The 15,932-nt window shown below is 54.2% G+C and overlaps 1 protein-coding gene across 1 annotated transcript; it reads right to left on the bottom strand.

The window, feature by feature from the left end:
* Positions 1 to 15,464, bottom strand: EMX1 (empty spiracles homeobox 1; the record flags this gene model as incomplete). Its single annotated transcript, XM_079940939.1, has 3 exons — positions 1 to 324; positions 8,890 to 9,074; positions 14,951 to 15,464. 3 exons carry the CDS (start codon positions 15,462 to 15,464, stop codon positions 157 to 159), a joined length of 867 nt encoding a protein of 288 aa, XP_079797065.1. The 3' UTR covers positions 1 to 156.
* Between the last annotated feature and the right edge of the window lie 468 nt (positions 15,465 to 15,932).

Raw genomic sequence — 15,932 nt, forward strand, 5'->3', positions numbered from 1 at the left:
TCGGTGGTGGCCCCAGGCTCCAAGCCCTCTGGGGCCGTGACTTGAGGCCTCCGCGCAGCCTGGCCAAGGAGTGGCCAGAGTCCTGCCGGGCCCGCCGAGGGGCCTGGCCAGCGGCAAGCAGCACTCCGCCCTCGTGGGTTTGTGACCGCCCACACCCTAGTCATTGGAGGTGACGTCGATGTCCTCCCCGTTGGCCTGCTTCGTGGCGATGCGCCACCGGTTGATGTGGTGGGAGCCCTTCTTCTTCTGCTCCGACTCGGGCCCCTCTTCCTCCAGCTTCTGCCGCTTGTACTTTGTCCTCCGGTTCTGGAACCACACCTTCACCTGGGCCAGGGAGGGAGGGGCACAGGTGAGAAACACCCAGGAGGCCCCCAGAGCAGCCACCAGGGCCTCAGCACTCAGGCTGAGCTGGGAGCCGGAGAGGGAAACCGAGGCCAGGGTTGTCTCCTTTGGCCGGTGCCGCCTCATGCGTCTGGAGGTCTGCCCTTCCAGATGCAAATGAGGGGGGCCAGGGAGAGGGCACAGTGGGCCAGAGAGCGGCCGTTTTCCCGTCCCCTCAACAGAGGGAGAGGAGGGGGTCATGGAACCGCCAAGTATCCTGGTTCCTGGAACAGAGAGACCTGGGTCTCTACCAGTTTTCAGAGAAGAGATTAATAATTACTCCTTCTCAGGGTTGATGTGAACAGTAAATGAGGGAATATACAAGAAGCCGTCACACGGGTTCTGATGGCCCGGAGTGAGCCCCATCCCCCAGGGCAAGCCTGTGCTCTTCGTGGCACAAAGAGGCAGAGTGGACACGGCTACCTAACCAGGAGGTGGTGTCCACCCCAAGAGCAGCGCCCAGGACAGCCAGAGCACTCCTAGGGTCACGGACGCTGCTGCTCGAGGCTCTAACTTCTCATGCTGTCTAGGTTAGTCCGTTTCACCAGAGGACCCCGTCTTAGCAACCTCAGGTGGAATTCCAGAGGGTCTCTGGGGAAGGTGGTGCCGAAGGGCAGGGTTAGGAGGCATGGATGGTTTCCTGAAATGACAGCACATTTAAAAAGCAGGTAGGTTTAGCCAACTGCAGTTGGAGTGATCCACGGTGCCCATGCAGGTGGTGAGCGGTAAGTCGTGTGTGTGGCATGAGGATGGGCACCTCAGTTTGGCAGCAGCAGTGACTGCTGAGGGGAGATCCTTGAATCCCGGGCAGGCCTAAAGGCAAACCTCAGAAACACTACCCACTTCGGCCCCTGCTCCCTGAGAACGGGTGAAAAGTACAGGTCGTAGGCTTAAAGCCAAGTGGCGCAAGCCAAAGCAGGCCTGGCATCCGGGCCAGGGAGGAGCTTCGTGCCCAGGATGCCCCACTCTCACATTTCCCAGACACTCCCCTCTGTCCCCTCCATGGAGCCAACCCAACCCAGGGCTCCTCCAACAGCCCACCCCTCCCCAGGGTTTCCATGGTACCATCTGCCTTGCCCGTTGAATTTTGAGCATGAGGATAGGTGTGAGGGCAGCCAGTGGTCAATGACACACAGAGCAGCCAGCCAGGGACAGGAAGAGATGAGGTACCTGGCCTTGGTGGACGGCGAGGGAAGGCCTTCTTCCCTCATTTCCAGAGCTGGCTTCAAACCCATTGCCTGCACGTCCCAGCTCAGATAGATGGGGAGGATGGCAGATGCTCCAGGCGCAGGGCTTCTGGATTCCATGCCCACCTTTCCTTGGGCACAGGGCTAGCTGGGCCCTGGGTGGTTCCCGGCACAACCATTTGGCAGCCAGCCTGGCCCCTGCCCCCGGCCCTGGAGCCCACTGTGACTGTGCCAGCCCGTAGGCGGGTGAGCTCGCCCAGACTCCTGTGCAAGGCTTGTGTGTGACTCAGGCCTGGGGCGGTGTTCCTGAGAGCCCGAGGGGCTGGCTGAGGGCTAAGCATGGCCAGCCTGGTGATGCGTGATCTGGGGCAGCACGAGGGACACAGGGCCCCTTTCTGCACCTTCTCCCTCCCACACACACTCCCCAGTCTCCTTCCAGAAGGAGACTTGCCTCTAGTGGGATGGACCTAGGCTGCTACTCTTGCCCAGCATCACTGGCCCAAAGAAGGAAAACTTCTTGGGCACAGGGCACAGGGTATGTTTTCACACCAGGGCTGGTTTCCTGGTACTTACAAATGAAAAGCAATTCTGAAGACTTTCTCCATGAAAACTACTAGGGTCAAGGAGGCAGCTCTCCAGAAACAGGGACAAAAACTCTCTCCCCAGGCAGCCTGGCTATCTTCCGGAGAACAGCCTTGGGCTGAGTGTCCAGATGCTGTTTACAAAGACTGTAATAACAAGGGGATGCTTATGACTTAGTAATATCAGTGAAAGCTGCAGGACGCACAGTTTGGGCACAGTGTGATCACAACCATGGAAGAACAAAGCCTGTGCATGGAGAAAAAAGACTAGAAGGAAATGTACCCAAAGTATGGGTCACTTGTCTTTCTTCTTTCCACTTTTCTGACTTTTCTTTAATGCATTACTGAAAACAATTGCCAGTCATTTTTTATTTGGAAAAAGAAAAGGAACTGGGCTCCGAATGTTGTAAGAGATGAGAGTGACACCCCAGCCAGGCAACACTGAGGTCACCCCAGAACCCCTTCCCTAAAGGACAGAGGACCTAGAAAGGAACCAGGTCACATACTGTGGGTACCAGCGCAGTGGGAGCGGCCTTAGGAGGCCTGCTTATTCTGCACTGCCTCCCCTCAACACCAGCATGCTACTCACCTTTCAAGTCCAGGGCGTACTTGGGGTACTGGCTGGAGGAACCCCTCACCCATCTCTGAGCCCTCTGGGTTTGGGGAGAGAGAGGTTCCTTGTGGCCGCCCAAGTTCCCACCTCACTCAATGTCTCTCAGTTTTTCTGATAAGCGAGATCCTTCCAAGAGTCTCTACTTTTGTCTGAGTTACACCACCTGGAATACTCTTACTTAGTCTTCGAAACCCTCCTCCCTTGTTCCTAGACTGGATGTGCCCCAACACCTGTCCGTAACTCCTTAGTGCTTTTTTCTGTCTCAGTAACAATGACCCCAGCAACATGTTAATTTATTTGCCCAAACCTCTGTGTCCTCATCAGATGGTACAGGAACCAGGAGAACGAAAGTGGTGTGTTAGCTGGCTTTGGAGGCCCAGTGGGCATGTCCCAGGTATGTTCAGCCAGCGGGGCAGAGGTGAAGTGACCTAGCCCTATGCTCTAGGAAAGAGGCGCTTGGGCCAACCTGGAAAACAGGAGAAAATCAATGGTAGAGGGATTGAGGTCTAATTGGAAAGGGGCTTTTGAAAGTGCTAACTGCTGCAGAGATGGGATCTTTTTTGGGCTTAGTTCAGTGGACACTTCTACAAGAGGGTCAGTTCTTAATTCTTCATGCTGTGGAATGGATTAACCACTTCTTGGGGGGGAGGTGGAGAGGAAGATCCACTGTTGAGGGGACAAGGGTCAGCTTGAGTCAGGTAGGATAAAGAAGTTAAAACTGCTGCGGATGAATGAATGAAGGCATTAAGGCATTAGCAGATTGATCACTGGACGTATTAATGAATGAAAACGTGCATGAGTGAATGGACACATGAACTTACAAACAAGCAAACTACAACTCCAGCCAATGTTTCAGACTTTACCTTTGAATGAACCAGGTCTGCATCCCTTCTTTCCCACCCCTCCCCATCTTAGCCCATCCCAAATGGGAGAGTCCGTGGCTCCTGGCCCCTGCATACTTTCAGGTGAATACCTGTCTTCTCATCAAGGAGTTCAAAAACCTCTATCAAGGGACATCTGAGTCTTGTAACTCTGATACAAGAAGTTCCTCCTTATGTCCTACTGTTGTCTCTTCTGTTTTAATTTAAGCCTGTGTCCTCCTATTCTGTCATCCTCAGACACAGAGAAAGTCCTCATACTAGAGAGAAGCTTAGCGACATCAGTCAAGCCACTGCTCAGCCTGCTCACCCCCCTGCCCTCTCCGCTGGGATCCACTTCCTAACATGACCTGCTCTCAGTGTCAAGCCCAATGCCATGCGAAGCTCAGCTCCCACCCCACCAAACCGAGGTCACCTCTGACTCCCCATCAACTAGAGTCTGAACTCTTCCTGAGATTTCTCAGTTCCTCCTCTCTCAGTCCACCCTGGATGCTTGCCCTCACTCTCAGGGAGACATCACAAGATTTGCCTCCTCGCTCAGGACCACACCCTCAGAGAATCATTCCAGTCTCCCTTATCTCCCGTGCCCTCTCCTGCCTCCCACTGGACTCCCTGAGTTTCAGAGGTGTAGAAGTTCTTGGAGAAGAGCCAAGACTTAGAACACACAGTGAGCCAGTAACCTTTCCCTAAAATTCAAGTCCCTAGGATATCTCCCTCTCAGCCATCTCCCAAAAGGCAGATGTTCCAGGCAGGAAGTCTTCTTACCATGCCCCTGGGGGGATAATCTCATAGGCAGGTGACCACACACTCCTGCCTCCTAAGACCCCACCACCCATGCTCTCAACTCCCAATCCGTCTTAATCTCAAAGCCTCCCCTTTCTTCCTACCAACCCACACATCCCTCCAAACCTTGCATGTCTGCGGCCTCCCAGGGGATTTCTACCAATGCAGCTCTCCCCTGACTCCCTCAGTCCACAGCTGTGGCTTCAATGGGACTCCAGTCACTCACCCCTCACATGCCCCGGCACTGCATGAGGAATCTCCAAGGCCAAGACACCACGCTTTTCCCTCACAGTTTAGCTCAGCTAAACTGAGCCAGGGAAGGTCAAGAAACACCTCCTGAACTGTTCAGAGCTGGAGGAGCGGCTGGAAACACTAACCAATCAATCAGCTGAAGCAACCAAAGGCTTTCTCTCACTCCCCCCAAAACTAATGTGCCCCTCCCCACACATGCACAGAAGCTCACAGAGGCACTCCATGCCACGTGTACATAGGATAGCACCTGACCTTTGGGCATGGATCACACTAAGCCCACACGTGCTCCACATTATGGGCATACATATGTTACATACACCCATTACACACACACACACACACACACACACACACACACACACACGCGAGGCTCTGATCTGACCCAGGCCCGAGTCTGCCCCAACAGCCACCAGGACTGAAGCTTAGATGGGCTTCACTCCAGTCAGACTCCTGGCCTGCACAACAGTGAGGAACAAATAATTAGAGCCAGAAGGAAGACCTAGCCCTTGCCCAGGCCCCCTCCCTCCACCTCCTGGATTAACCCACGGCCGTCCCAGTACAAATACCCCACACGCAACAAAACTATAGCCCTACCCCAGCAAAGCATCTCAGGTTGCCCACCCCCAATATCCCATGCTAGAGCTTTGGGCATACAGACACCCCTGAACTCTGAACTAAGACCCCCACACCAATCTGCTTAACGCTCCCAGAAGTTTTATCCATGAAATGGTAAATAAAACTCGATCATCTAGATCAACAATCAGCTATGAAAGTGTAAGGGAATGATAGAAGGAGAGGGACAGAAAGGGAGCAGTGACGGTAGAGAGTGAGGGAAATGACTGATAAAGTTAACATATGGATAAGTATACAATCAAGAGAAACTTGCCCGTTCATTCGATACATATTTATGGAGCACCTACTTTTTGCTGGTCACGGAGCTGGGCCCTGGAGCACAGCGAGAAATAGGAAGGCTTGGCCTCTGCCTCCCAGAGCTGAGATGCTCAGGCCTATTGTTTATCAGGATCACCCAGAGAGCTGTTTTAAAATCTTTCCGGGGTCCCATCCTGGAACTCCTAAGAGAATCTCCTGAGCAGGGTCCAGGAATCTGCATTTTAAGATTTCTTTGAGAGACGGATGCAACCAGTGTACAGACTGACATTTGGACATGGAAGATTATTAAACAATAGCAAAGTCCTATAAATATTATGATATGCGGGAGATATGCTGTGAGTTCTGAGAACCTGGAGGAGGGATTATACAGAAACACAGAGAAGTAGAATATAGATGAGCCAGAAGCTCAGGGCTGAAAAGAACCCTGGAGTTCATTTCATTCAATCTTTCAGATCAGCAACTGAGGCCCAGAAAAAAAAGACAAAGTGAGAGCTGATGAGGTGATGATAACCATTACAGACATATGCATACACCGTCAGCTGCTAAAGATCTATAGAGATGGAAGTTTGAGACGGATGGTAGATATACAGAAGGTAAAACAGAGTAGATGATAAAGAGATAATCAACAGTTGGGTAAATAGGAATTGTTGTTAAGAAGAAGATAGAGTTAATTAAAAATAGGAAATATAAATTAACCAGCTTTGCAGAGGCAGTTTAATGAAAGCAGACAGAAGTACACGGCTAGATATAAAATAGCTCTCTGTGAGAGATGAATATAGATATTGACGGTACAAGTAGATGGCAGGGGGCTGATGGGAGTGACTGATGCTTGACAAATAGCTGATAGCTAGAAATGACAGGTCAGCCTGCCTGGCAAAAACAGAGAGATAAATAGATAATTAGTTAGTTATATAGCCTAGGTCTTAATGATAGTTACGAGAGGGACAGAAAGACAGCTCTGGTGATGAAAAAGACTGAATTAAGAGTCAGGAATTCCAGGTTTGGATCTTATTATAAAGCTAATTTGACATATTACTTTCAACAAAAGGAAGGGAAGCACTGGGGATGAGAATTAATCTTATTTGAGTTCATATTAGGTGCCTTTAATCCTTAAACAACCTATTTTATGGATGAGGAAAACAGAACTCAGAGAGGTTGAGTAACTGGCCCAAGGTCACACAGTCAGTTAGCAGGGAGGCAGATACTGAAATCCCATCTGCCTGCACGGGGTGCTCTGCCTAATTCATCTCTCCATCTCAAAGGCCTCACCTGGAAAGACAGGACTCTACAAGGAGGTTTCTCAGGCTTAAATCTCCCACAGTTCTATTATTTTGTTTGTTTGTTTCATATGCTTAACCAGCTCATTTATAGACGGAAGAAGATTAGCTATGCATTTTGATCGTTAGTGAAGCTGGGTACATTTTATTTTCTATCTGGTTTTGTTTTAAATATATGTTTAAGCACCTTATAATAAAAATGAAAGAGAAAATCATTGGGTTTACTAACTGGCATTGTTAGGAGCAAATATTAACAGGCAGGTAGGTTCAGTTGAAAGAAAGTCAATTAAAAATGCTCTGGCTGAGCTAAAAAATTGAAAGTTTAAAAACAATGACATTATTTCAACAAGTGTTAATCTGTGGGTGGTGAGCTTATAAACGGTTTTGTTTTCTTACACTTCTGCAATTAAAATTTAATAACTAATACTTTTAAAATGAAGTTAACTATAAATACCATTCTTAAACTGACACCTTGTTTTAAACAACAATTTTAAAACACTGTTTGCCAAGAGGGAAAAGGGGGTATTATTTTGTAACGTCTTTTTTAAAAAACATATCTTTCTTTAAAACGTTTTTAAAATTAAGTCCGTTGTTTTGTAAAGCTTTATCTCTGCAGTTAGAACAGCCCAGCTAGCAAATCTGAAAAAGCCCGGGTCCTGCCACGGAGATGGGAGCAATGCATTGATGAAATAGGGCATCAGATAGATAGGACAATAGATACCAAAATGCGACGTGAGCGGCAAAGAGTGAGGTCGGGGCTGCAGGATGCTGGGGACCAAGTTTGGGTTTGGACTCCCTCACGACGCCTTCCGTCTATCCTCACTGCTACCCGGGAGACCCCAGGCTGCACACACACCCCACCCCCACCTCCAGTCGGACGCCTTCTCACTGTCCAGGACTAGGGTGGAGGACGGCGGTGTAAGAGGGGCGAGGCGAGCAGAAAGGGGAGCGGAAGATGAAATGCCGGCGGGCGAGAGCTGCTGGGCCTCGCCAGCCGACCTCTCTCTTTGCAAATCTGGGCGCTGTCAGGGACAGAAGGGAGTTAAGGTCTCCCGAAGCCCATTCAGATACTGAAATCCGCCTCCAGGGCAGCAGCCAGCCACCCCCGCACGTTGGACTCCAGGCGGACTAAGAGCTTAGCGGTGCTTCCAGACAGCATTTATTTATGGCAAAGTCTTTACTTACAATAAACCCAAATCTGCCTCCCTATAATTCCCTTCTAGTTCTTTAAATTTTTTTTCTAATTATCAATTACAAAAATACTACGTGGTGATTGTAATTTCACCCAGTTCAAACCCCTTCAACTCCATTGCAGTTTATTCCCTCCCCAACGCAACAGCCCTTCAAGTGATTGGAAACAGGTCCTGAGCACCAGAATCTGCTTTCCCACCGTTCCCAGGCCCCGCCAACGCCCGCGCACACACGCCACAGTTTCAGAGCCCTGCCAGCCGGGCTGGGCAGAGATCAGTGCCCCCCTTGGACCCCCAGCAGGGCTGCGCGCTCCCGCCTAATCCCTCTGCTTCTGATGTTTATAGCCTGAGGACACGTGGGCTTTCTCCCCACAGCACACCCGCTGGGGGACAGCGAGGCTTCCGCCGCTTTGCCCCTGCACAGCAGCGAAGCCAGTGCGAGACAGGCCTGGGCACCCCACACACCCCTGAGCGCCCCCGGAACAGTGCGGGAGAAGGGTTGCAGTAACCGCAGGGCTGAGACGGCGCCAGAGGGCCCCGGGTGGGCGCGGAGTGACCGCGGCTTGGGCGCTCAGCGCTCGGGCGGCTCCCGAGGGCGCCAGCCGCCTTCTGGCAACTGGCATCTCCTATGGGCTATGGGAGTGGGGTCGGGATAAGGTTTGATCCCAACCTCCCGGTGGGTCCTTAGTGCTTAATAAAAGTCCTGTGGCCTCTTCGAAGTTGCATACAGTCGGAGGGAAGACAGGCGTGACGGGGGCGCCGCAGGGGTAGCGGGAGAAGCTGGGGAAGGCTGGGGGCGAGGCCGGCCGCTCCGGCCCCCCCTCCACCCGGCCCCCGGCGCAGCGCGGATCATTACCTGCGTCTCGGAGAGGCTGAGGCTGCCGGCCAGCTGCTTCCGCTCGGCGCCCACCACGTAGTGGTTCTTCTCGAAGGCACGCTCCAGTCGCAGAAGCTGCGAGGGCGAGAAGGCCGTGCGGATCCGCTTGGGCTTGCGCGCGAAGGGGCCGTGCAGAAGCAGCCCGTCCTGGGGCACGTCGCTCGCTGCGGCCGCGCCGCCGACGGCAACACACGCAGATACAGACAGAGAGAAGGGCGCCGTGAGCCGCAGTCCGGCCAACGGGCCGCCCGCGGGAGCCGGCCAAGCTACTCATCGCACCGCGCTCTCGCACACGCCCCGGAGTGCTCCGATGCCCTCTCCAACCCTTGACACACGCATTTCTCTTTCTCTTTTGCCGCCCCTTCTGTAAGTCCACTCCCTTTCCCAACACCTCCCGGCTGAGGGGGCCTCGCAGAATCGCAGCGCTGCGGATCACTGTTAGGCCAGGAGGTGGGCCCAGGCCTGGTGAGGCCCAAATCCACAGTGCCTGGAGCAACCTAAGAGGCCAAGGAGTGGGAAGCTCTTTTTGTCGGCTCGCCCCGTCATGTCTCCCTCAAAGTGGACCAAGAGCAGAGACGGGGCTGGGTGTCAGGACAGTGGTAAGGGGAACAGCCTGGTTGTTAGGCATCCCCCTACCAAATACAGATTCAAGAACTGGAGGGTATCCCAGGAACTCTCCCTTCACACCTGCTTAAACCAGCCTTGCAACTAAATGCTCAGGCTACTAGCCCATAGAAAATTCCTTCCAACAAGCCAAGGCTCTGCCTTGCAAGTGGTAAAAATAGGCTAGGGGCTAAGTCAACATCCAGGCAGCACCTGGAGGTCTAAAGTTAGGTTTCTTCTTCCCGGCTTTCCCACCTTTCTCCCGTCAGGCCTTCAGGTAAAATCCTCTTCCCACAGGAGACTTACTGCTCTCTGGTGGAAAAAGGCCTTGCTTCATCCCTGAATAATCCGCTGCTGAAGAAACATGTGTATAAATATCTAGACGTCATTTTTCTCTCTAATATATATAGATATAGATATATTGGTTTCTGCATGGGCGTGTGTAAATACATGCTCCAGCCTCCCTACTGTCTTCTTCTCCTATCTACCATACAGGATTTTCAAAGAGGGCAACTGTCCCTGGGTAAATGTTAGCCATCATGGGGACTCAGCTCGTACGTGCAGGAGGAGGGGCTGACATTGGGCTGGATGGGGCTGAGGTGGTGGGGTCAGGAACTACAAAAGTGAAACTAGCTTCCACCCACAGCCCCAGTCTCAGTGAACCCCCCCCCCACTAGGCCTTCACACCACCTCTGGTTTGGTTGCACATGCCAACAAGACTGGAAACAGGCCCTGACATCGTCCACGGAGCCTCATGCAGTGGCACATAACAGTACCCTGACCCACCAACAATGCAGAGCACTAGATGAAATGTTTTGACAGTTAGTTGTTGAGATTGACTGATCCAATTAATTTCTTCAGAAACGGCCACTTGTTTGACTCAATTTGATTTGTTGTTTCATTTTTTAAGACAATTGTTTGGATAATTCGGTTGAGATCTCCCATCTCTGGAAATATCTCTGTAAGTGAATCAAGGGCACATAATTGAGATACTATGGCTAAAACTCTCCAGGTAACTGTTCATATCCCTCTGCTGGTGGAAACTGCCGGACATGACTTTCTCCATGTCCATGGGCTTTGGACACCTACACAGGCGAACTTTATTGTTGGGGTTTTCTGTGGAACAGCATTGCCTAGGAATGAGGGGCTAGTGCCTGGGGGGAGACAGAGTTGCCTGAGAGGGAGAAGCCACTAACTTCCAGTCACCTTATCCATTTCAAGTGGCTGGATCTGTGCTGCTGTAAAAGTGAGTGGGATCACATCATAGGAAGATGGAAGGAGGACACCCTGCCCATTGGGCCCTTCAAGGAGGGGGCAGATCCAGGGCTCTCAGGCCTGACAGAAGGAAGAGAAGTTTAGCTTGTGGTGGTGGAGGGGACAGATGATCAGGGGAGGTGGTCTGGCAGAGAGGGGTAAGAGGGAGAGAAAGGAGAAGAATGATCCAGTTGGGCATAAGAAGGATTAAGGCCTCAAGTGAGGGCCAGTGTGATAGGCCAGAGATAGAGAGGTGGGTGGGAAGCAAACACTTCTTCCTGATGTTAAAATAAATTGCCTCAAAAAAACAGCAGCATTCTGAGCTCAAGTCAAATACCAACAGTGGTTTCCTCTGGACAAATGAGCTGAAGAGGGAGAGAAAGCCCAGCCCTGTGATCGCAGGGTTTGGCCTCAGCAGCGTGACTGGCCCAGATTGGTCAGAAGTGAAGTGGCAGCGTGGAGAGACCAGGGAGTTGTGAGTGAATGGGATGCAGAAGTGTGGGGCTGAGAAAGCAGGACTGCAGCCTGCCTCAGTGTGTGTGATTTGATGGCTATTTTGTAATTTCGTGGTGTGTGTTGGTCACTTGTGTGGTAGAGTTCTCTATGTTTGTCTTTATAAACCCAAAGTGGAGGATGGAAGCAACAAGCTCCTCCTGACATACACGTCTCTTTGCTTCAAGTCAGGCTATTTTAGGGGAAAGGTAGGTTGCTTGAGGTCTCCGTCAACTAGAGAGAGAATAGCCCCAGTTCACTGTAATGCCCTGAAGGGACAGAGAGCATGTATCCTGTAGTCTGTGTTGCATGTGCAGAAACACAGGGGTCCTTCTGACCCAACCAAGAAGCAGCAGAGGCCAGAAAAAAGTATTCAAGATGTTGATTAGTGATGACAGATTTGATTTCAAAAGAATCAGGGCTCTTTCCTGTAAGGAAGAGTATGTTTAGTACAAAACTGAGAAACTCACCAATAGCTGCATGTTTGTGTAAGAACTAGGGTGGTGCCTATGAGCCTGGGCCACTCTCACTCTGACCTATGGAGAGGGGGCCTCAAACGTCCCTACCAAGGCTTCAGTTTCCCTTAATTGGATCACAAGGGCAGAACAAGCTTGGAACTGGGTTGCCGTGTGGCCTGTTTAGATGCAGTAATTCTGGGCTCTGAGAGTGGGCTGTCAGTTTCAGACAAGGACAGGTGGAAAAGTGGAAAGGGGCTGGCTTAGTCTTTCCTGGAGCTAGTAACTGTACCCCACCCGCCCGCTTTCCTCCAGCCTTCTCTGCGGGCCCCTTTAAGGCACTGGCTGGGACCTAGCAACGGAGGTTCCCAGGAGTGAGGCGGCAGGAGGTGGGAGCTAGGGGTTCGAAGGCCCGGGGCTCGAGCTCCAGCTGCCTCCTGGAGAGGCCGAGGCAGACTGGGGGCTCTGGGCCGGATGGCGGGGCGGAGGGGCCTGGGGCTACGAGACGGAGAGGCCCGCACGGCAACGGAGATAACCTCTTTCCCCCTCCTCCGGCCGGAACAAAGGCGCCCTTTGAAGCACCGGCCCATTACCACCACCAGTCCCAGAGGGCCTTGTCTCCCACGGCCCCCTCCCGACGCTGCTCCTCGGCCTGGAAAGTTCCTGCTGTCCGGGGGAAATAGCACCGAAGTGCGGCTAACTCGTCGTCTCCACCAGCTCCTCCCCTTCAGGTCTCGAAAGCCGCCCCCGTCTTCGGCGTCCCGCCGCCTGGTCCCGACCATCCCGCGCTGGCTTTTCCTCTCCCACCGCCTCGCTCAGCGAAGAAGCCACTTCCCTGCGCGCCGGGACCGCGCTGCTGGAGAGCGCTGCGCACTGAGCGCAGACGCGTTCCTTTTCGTTCGTGTAGGGTTTCGCTTCTTGCATTAAAACGGGGCTGAAATGAGCATCGCAGAGACCCGGTTCTCTAGAAAACGCGGCGCCGGAGGGTCTGAAATGGCTCGGCTCGTAGCCCCGAGGGCCCGCGGGATCGCAGGACTCAAGGGTGCCCGGGCCGCAGGGGTCTGCCCCGACGATGACCGGCCCTGAAGCCAAAACTTCTTAGGATTCGAAAAGTCCTTCAGTGCCCAACGGATTCCGTGTTCACCAATGCGACCACATTTGGCTCCATCTCCGCGTCCAGACACAGTTCTTGGGAGAAAAATGCAACCGTTTTTGCAACTCGACAACGTGCCCGCCGGGACTGACGGCTCAGGGAGAGGCGGCAAATTCCGAGAGGGTTTTGCGGAGGATTTATTCGGCCTCGTCTGACTGGGGATGCTCAGAGCTGGAGCCGGATCTCTCGCAAGGCGCCCCCGACGCTTGGCGCCCCCGGCCCTCGCACCCTAAGCCCGCGCGGGCGAGGCCAGAGGCGGGAAAGGTAGCACGGAGGGCGTGGAGCGCCGGGTCCAAAGCCGAGGGCGTCGCCGGGAGGCCATCTCCGAGTGAGCAGAGACTACAGGTGTCAGGACCAGCTCTGCCCTCTTCTCCGAGCCCCTGTCTCTGTACTAGCCTCTTAAACGCTGGTCCCTCCGCCGCCCCGGGCCCGAAGGTTCACAAACAGCCGCGACTCTCAAATTGGCCCGCGGTCGCGAGGTTTAGAGACCCAGGCTGGGGATCCAGTCCATGGAGGACCGAAGTGGTTTGCTCAATTTTAAACAATACTTCATTTTACCAGTAAACATATATTTTAATTGACAGGTTTCTTTCCCATAGCGGCTGACACCATAGGCTTCTCCCTCCCCGCCCAATGATTTGGGCAAATCTTTGAAATCCCCTGGGCAGACAAAACTGCCCACAAAGATTCTTGTTCAAATAATTACATTATCTTATTTTGTGGGATCTGTTGGGTCAGTATCCTTTGACCAGATAGGACTGAGAAAACTGTCTGACAAATCGGGGCCCGGGAAAGCGGCTTTCCGTGAAAACAGTTAAGCAGCTATAGCGAAAGCTTCCAGAGATCATTTTTCTTCTGTTAGCTAGATAATTGTACCCAATATCCAGTTTATTTTGACTGTGTACACCCAGTTTACCCTCGGATTAGCTCCAGGAGCCAAAGCTCTAGCCACATCCTTTTCATTTGTTTTGCTAAAATCAGGGTTACCTAGCTCTGAGTCATGGAACCTCATAAGACTGAGGTCCGGTCTACACTAACAAAATAAAACCAGAAACTAAACCAATTACTGCACAAATTAAGGACACTCCAAAAAAACAAAAAAAGAAGAAGAAGAAAGAAAAGAAAAACTCCAACAAATTCAAAGAAGCAAACGAACTCCAACTAATGGAACTCTTTCTTTTGGGAAAGTCAGATCATTGAAACCTGTGTGTGTGTGTGTGTGTGTGTGTGTGAGAGAGAGAGAGAGAGAGAGAGAGAGAGAGAGAGAGAGAGAGAGAGAGAGACCGAGACCAGTGGGGGATCTTCTTTAGCAAACCCACTGCCCAGTGCAGACTAGGGGGCTCAGACTGTCTAGGACCTTAAAAGCCCTCTGCCCCCGCCCCCTGCCTGGGAGGATTGCTGTTGGTCCCCCAGCAGCCGGTGGGTTCCCGGAGTCGGCGAGCGGCGGAGGAAGCCAGTTTGCTATTTCAAACCTTCCCACCCTAGGTCCGAGAAGCACGTGTGACTTGAAGAAGTCGGGTCGAGGTTGCTGACAAACATCCCAAGACAGCAGAGCACTCACCACTGAACATTAACTCTCCAGTTTGCCCTCCCCTCTGCCCCTTCTTCCCACAGACCCGGGGCACGCAGGTGGACTTTCCCCTGCCTCCAAGCGCCGGTGAAGGCGGATCCCTGGGAGTTGGTGGTGGAAATGCGAAGCATGGTCCCAGGTCCAGCTGGGTCACAGGCAGGGCGGCGGGCGCTGCGCTGTCTGGGATGGGACTGGCTCAGCCAGGAGAGATTAAGGCAGGCCGCAGAGAGGAACAGGAGAGGCTCCAAGGATGAGCCCGGGCTTGGCGTCCGGACCGGCATCGTTCTTGGGAAAGCCTAGAGGTCCCAACCTGGTTCTCTGGGAGGTAACCCAACGCGGCAGAAGCGCGGATGGATTTGGCGTGGCTCGTCCCTGCTTAAGAATCGGCCTTTGCAGACCCGCAGCCTCATCGGCAACAACTTCTGAACGGCCCCGCACGCCCCCGAGCCTCCCCGCGCCACCTCAGCACGGGCGCCGGCCGGCCGCCGAGGCGGGCACAACGTGGGCACTCACCCTGAAAGCGGTGGCCGAAGAAGCGGTTTCGCAGCACCCAGGGATAGAAGTGCAGAGGGTCCCGGTGCTGGGCGCCGAAGAAGGAGTGCGGGGGCTGCAGCGGGGAGGCGCCCAGCTGGTGCGCCGGGTGCACGGTCAGCGCAGGGTGGTTCATGGCCTCGGGGAACACGAGCTCGGGCCCGCCGTAGAGCGAGCGGCCGGCGCCCGCGGCGGCGGGGAAGCCGCTCACGAAGGCCGCTTCGGCCGCGCCGGGGTGAGGGTAATTGAGCGCCGTGGGCCGGAGCGGCTCCTCCGAGGCGGCCGCCGCCAGGGGATGGGAGCCTGCACCCCCGCCGCCAGTGCCCCCGCCGGTGCCGCCGTCCTTGGCCACCAAAGACTCGATGGTAAAGCCGCGCTTGGCTGTGGGCTGGAACATGGTCGCGGCCGCCAGAGCCGAGCGAGGCAGCCGGGCGCTGGGGAGCGCTCCGCGTCCTGGCGCCGCCGCCGTGCGGGGTGTGCACCCAGCCAGGCACATGCACACACACCAGCACCCCTCACCTCCCCCGCCCGCCCGCCCGCGCTCAGCCCCTGCCCACGAGCCAGGCGCGGAGCGGCGAGGGGTGTGCGAGCCAGTGAACGGAGAGTCGGGCCACGGCGCGCAGCTAGGCTCGCCGGCCTCTGCGGCCGAGCGGGCAGCTCCCGGCGCCTGCACTGGCGCGGGCTCCGTGCGATGCTGCGAGCTGCCTCTACGGCCTGGGGGCTGAGCCCGGCCCCCTCCCTCCCGAGTCCAGCCAGGACCGACCCCCGCCCCCGGTCCTCCCAGCACTGTCCAGCCCTGGCTTGGCCACCGCGATGCGAGGCGAGAGTTAGCGGGCACCTGCCCCGAGCCCGCCCATTGGCCGCGGCTCACCTGCCCCAAGGTGGGGGGCGGGGCGGGGCGGGGCGAGGGACAGCGGGTGGGGACGGAGCAAGCAGTCGGAGGCAAAAACCGGACTGGAGCTTG

Source organism: Stenella coeruleoalba (genome assembly GCF_951394435.1).
Source record: "Stenella coeruleoalba genome assembly, chromosome: 13".
In the NCBI taxonomy this organism is placed as follows: domain Eukaryota; kingdom Metazoa; phylum Chordata; class Mammalia; order Artiodactyla; family Delphinidae; genus Stenella; species Stenella coeruleoalba.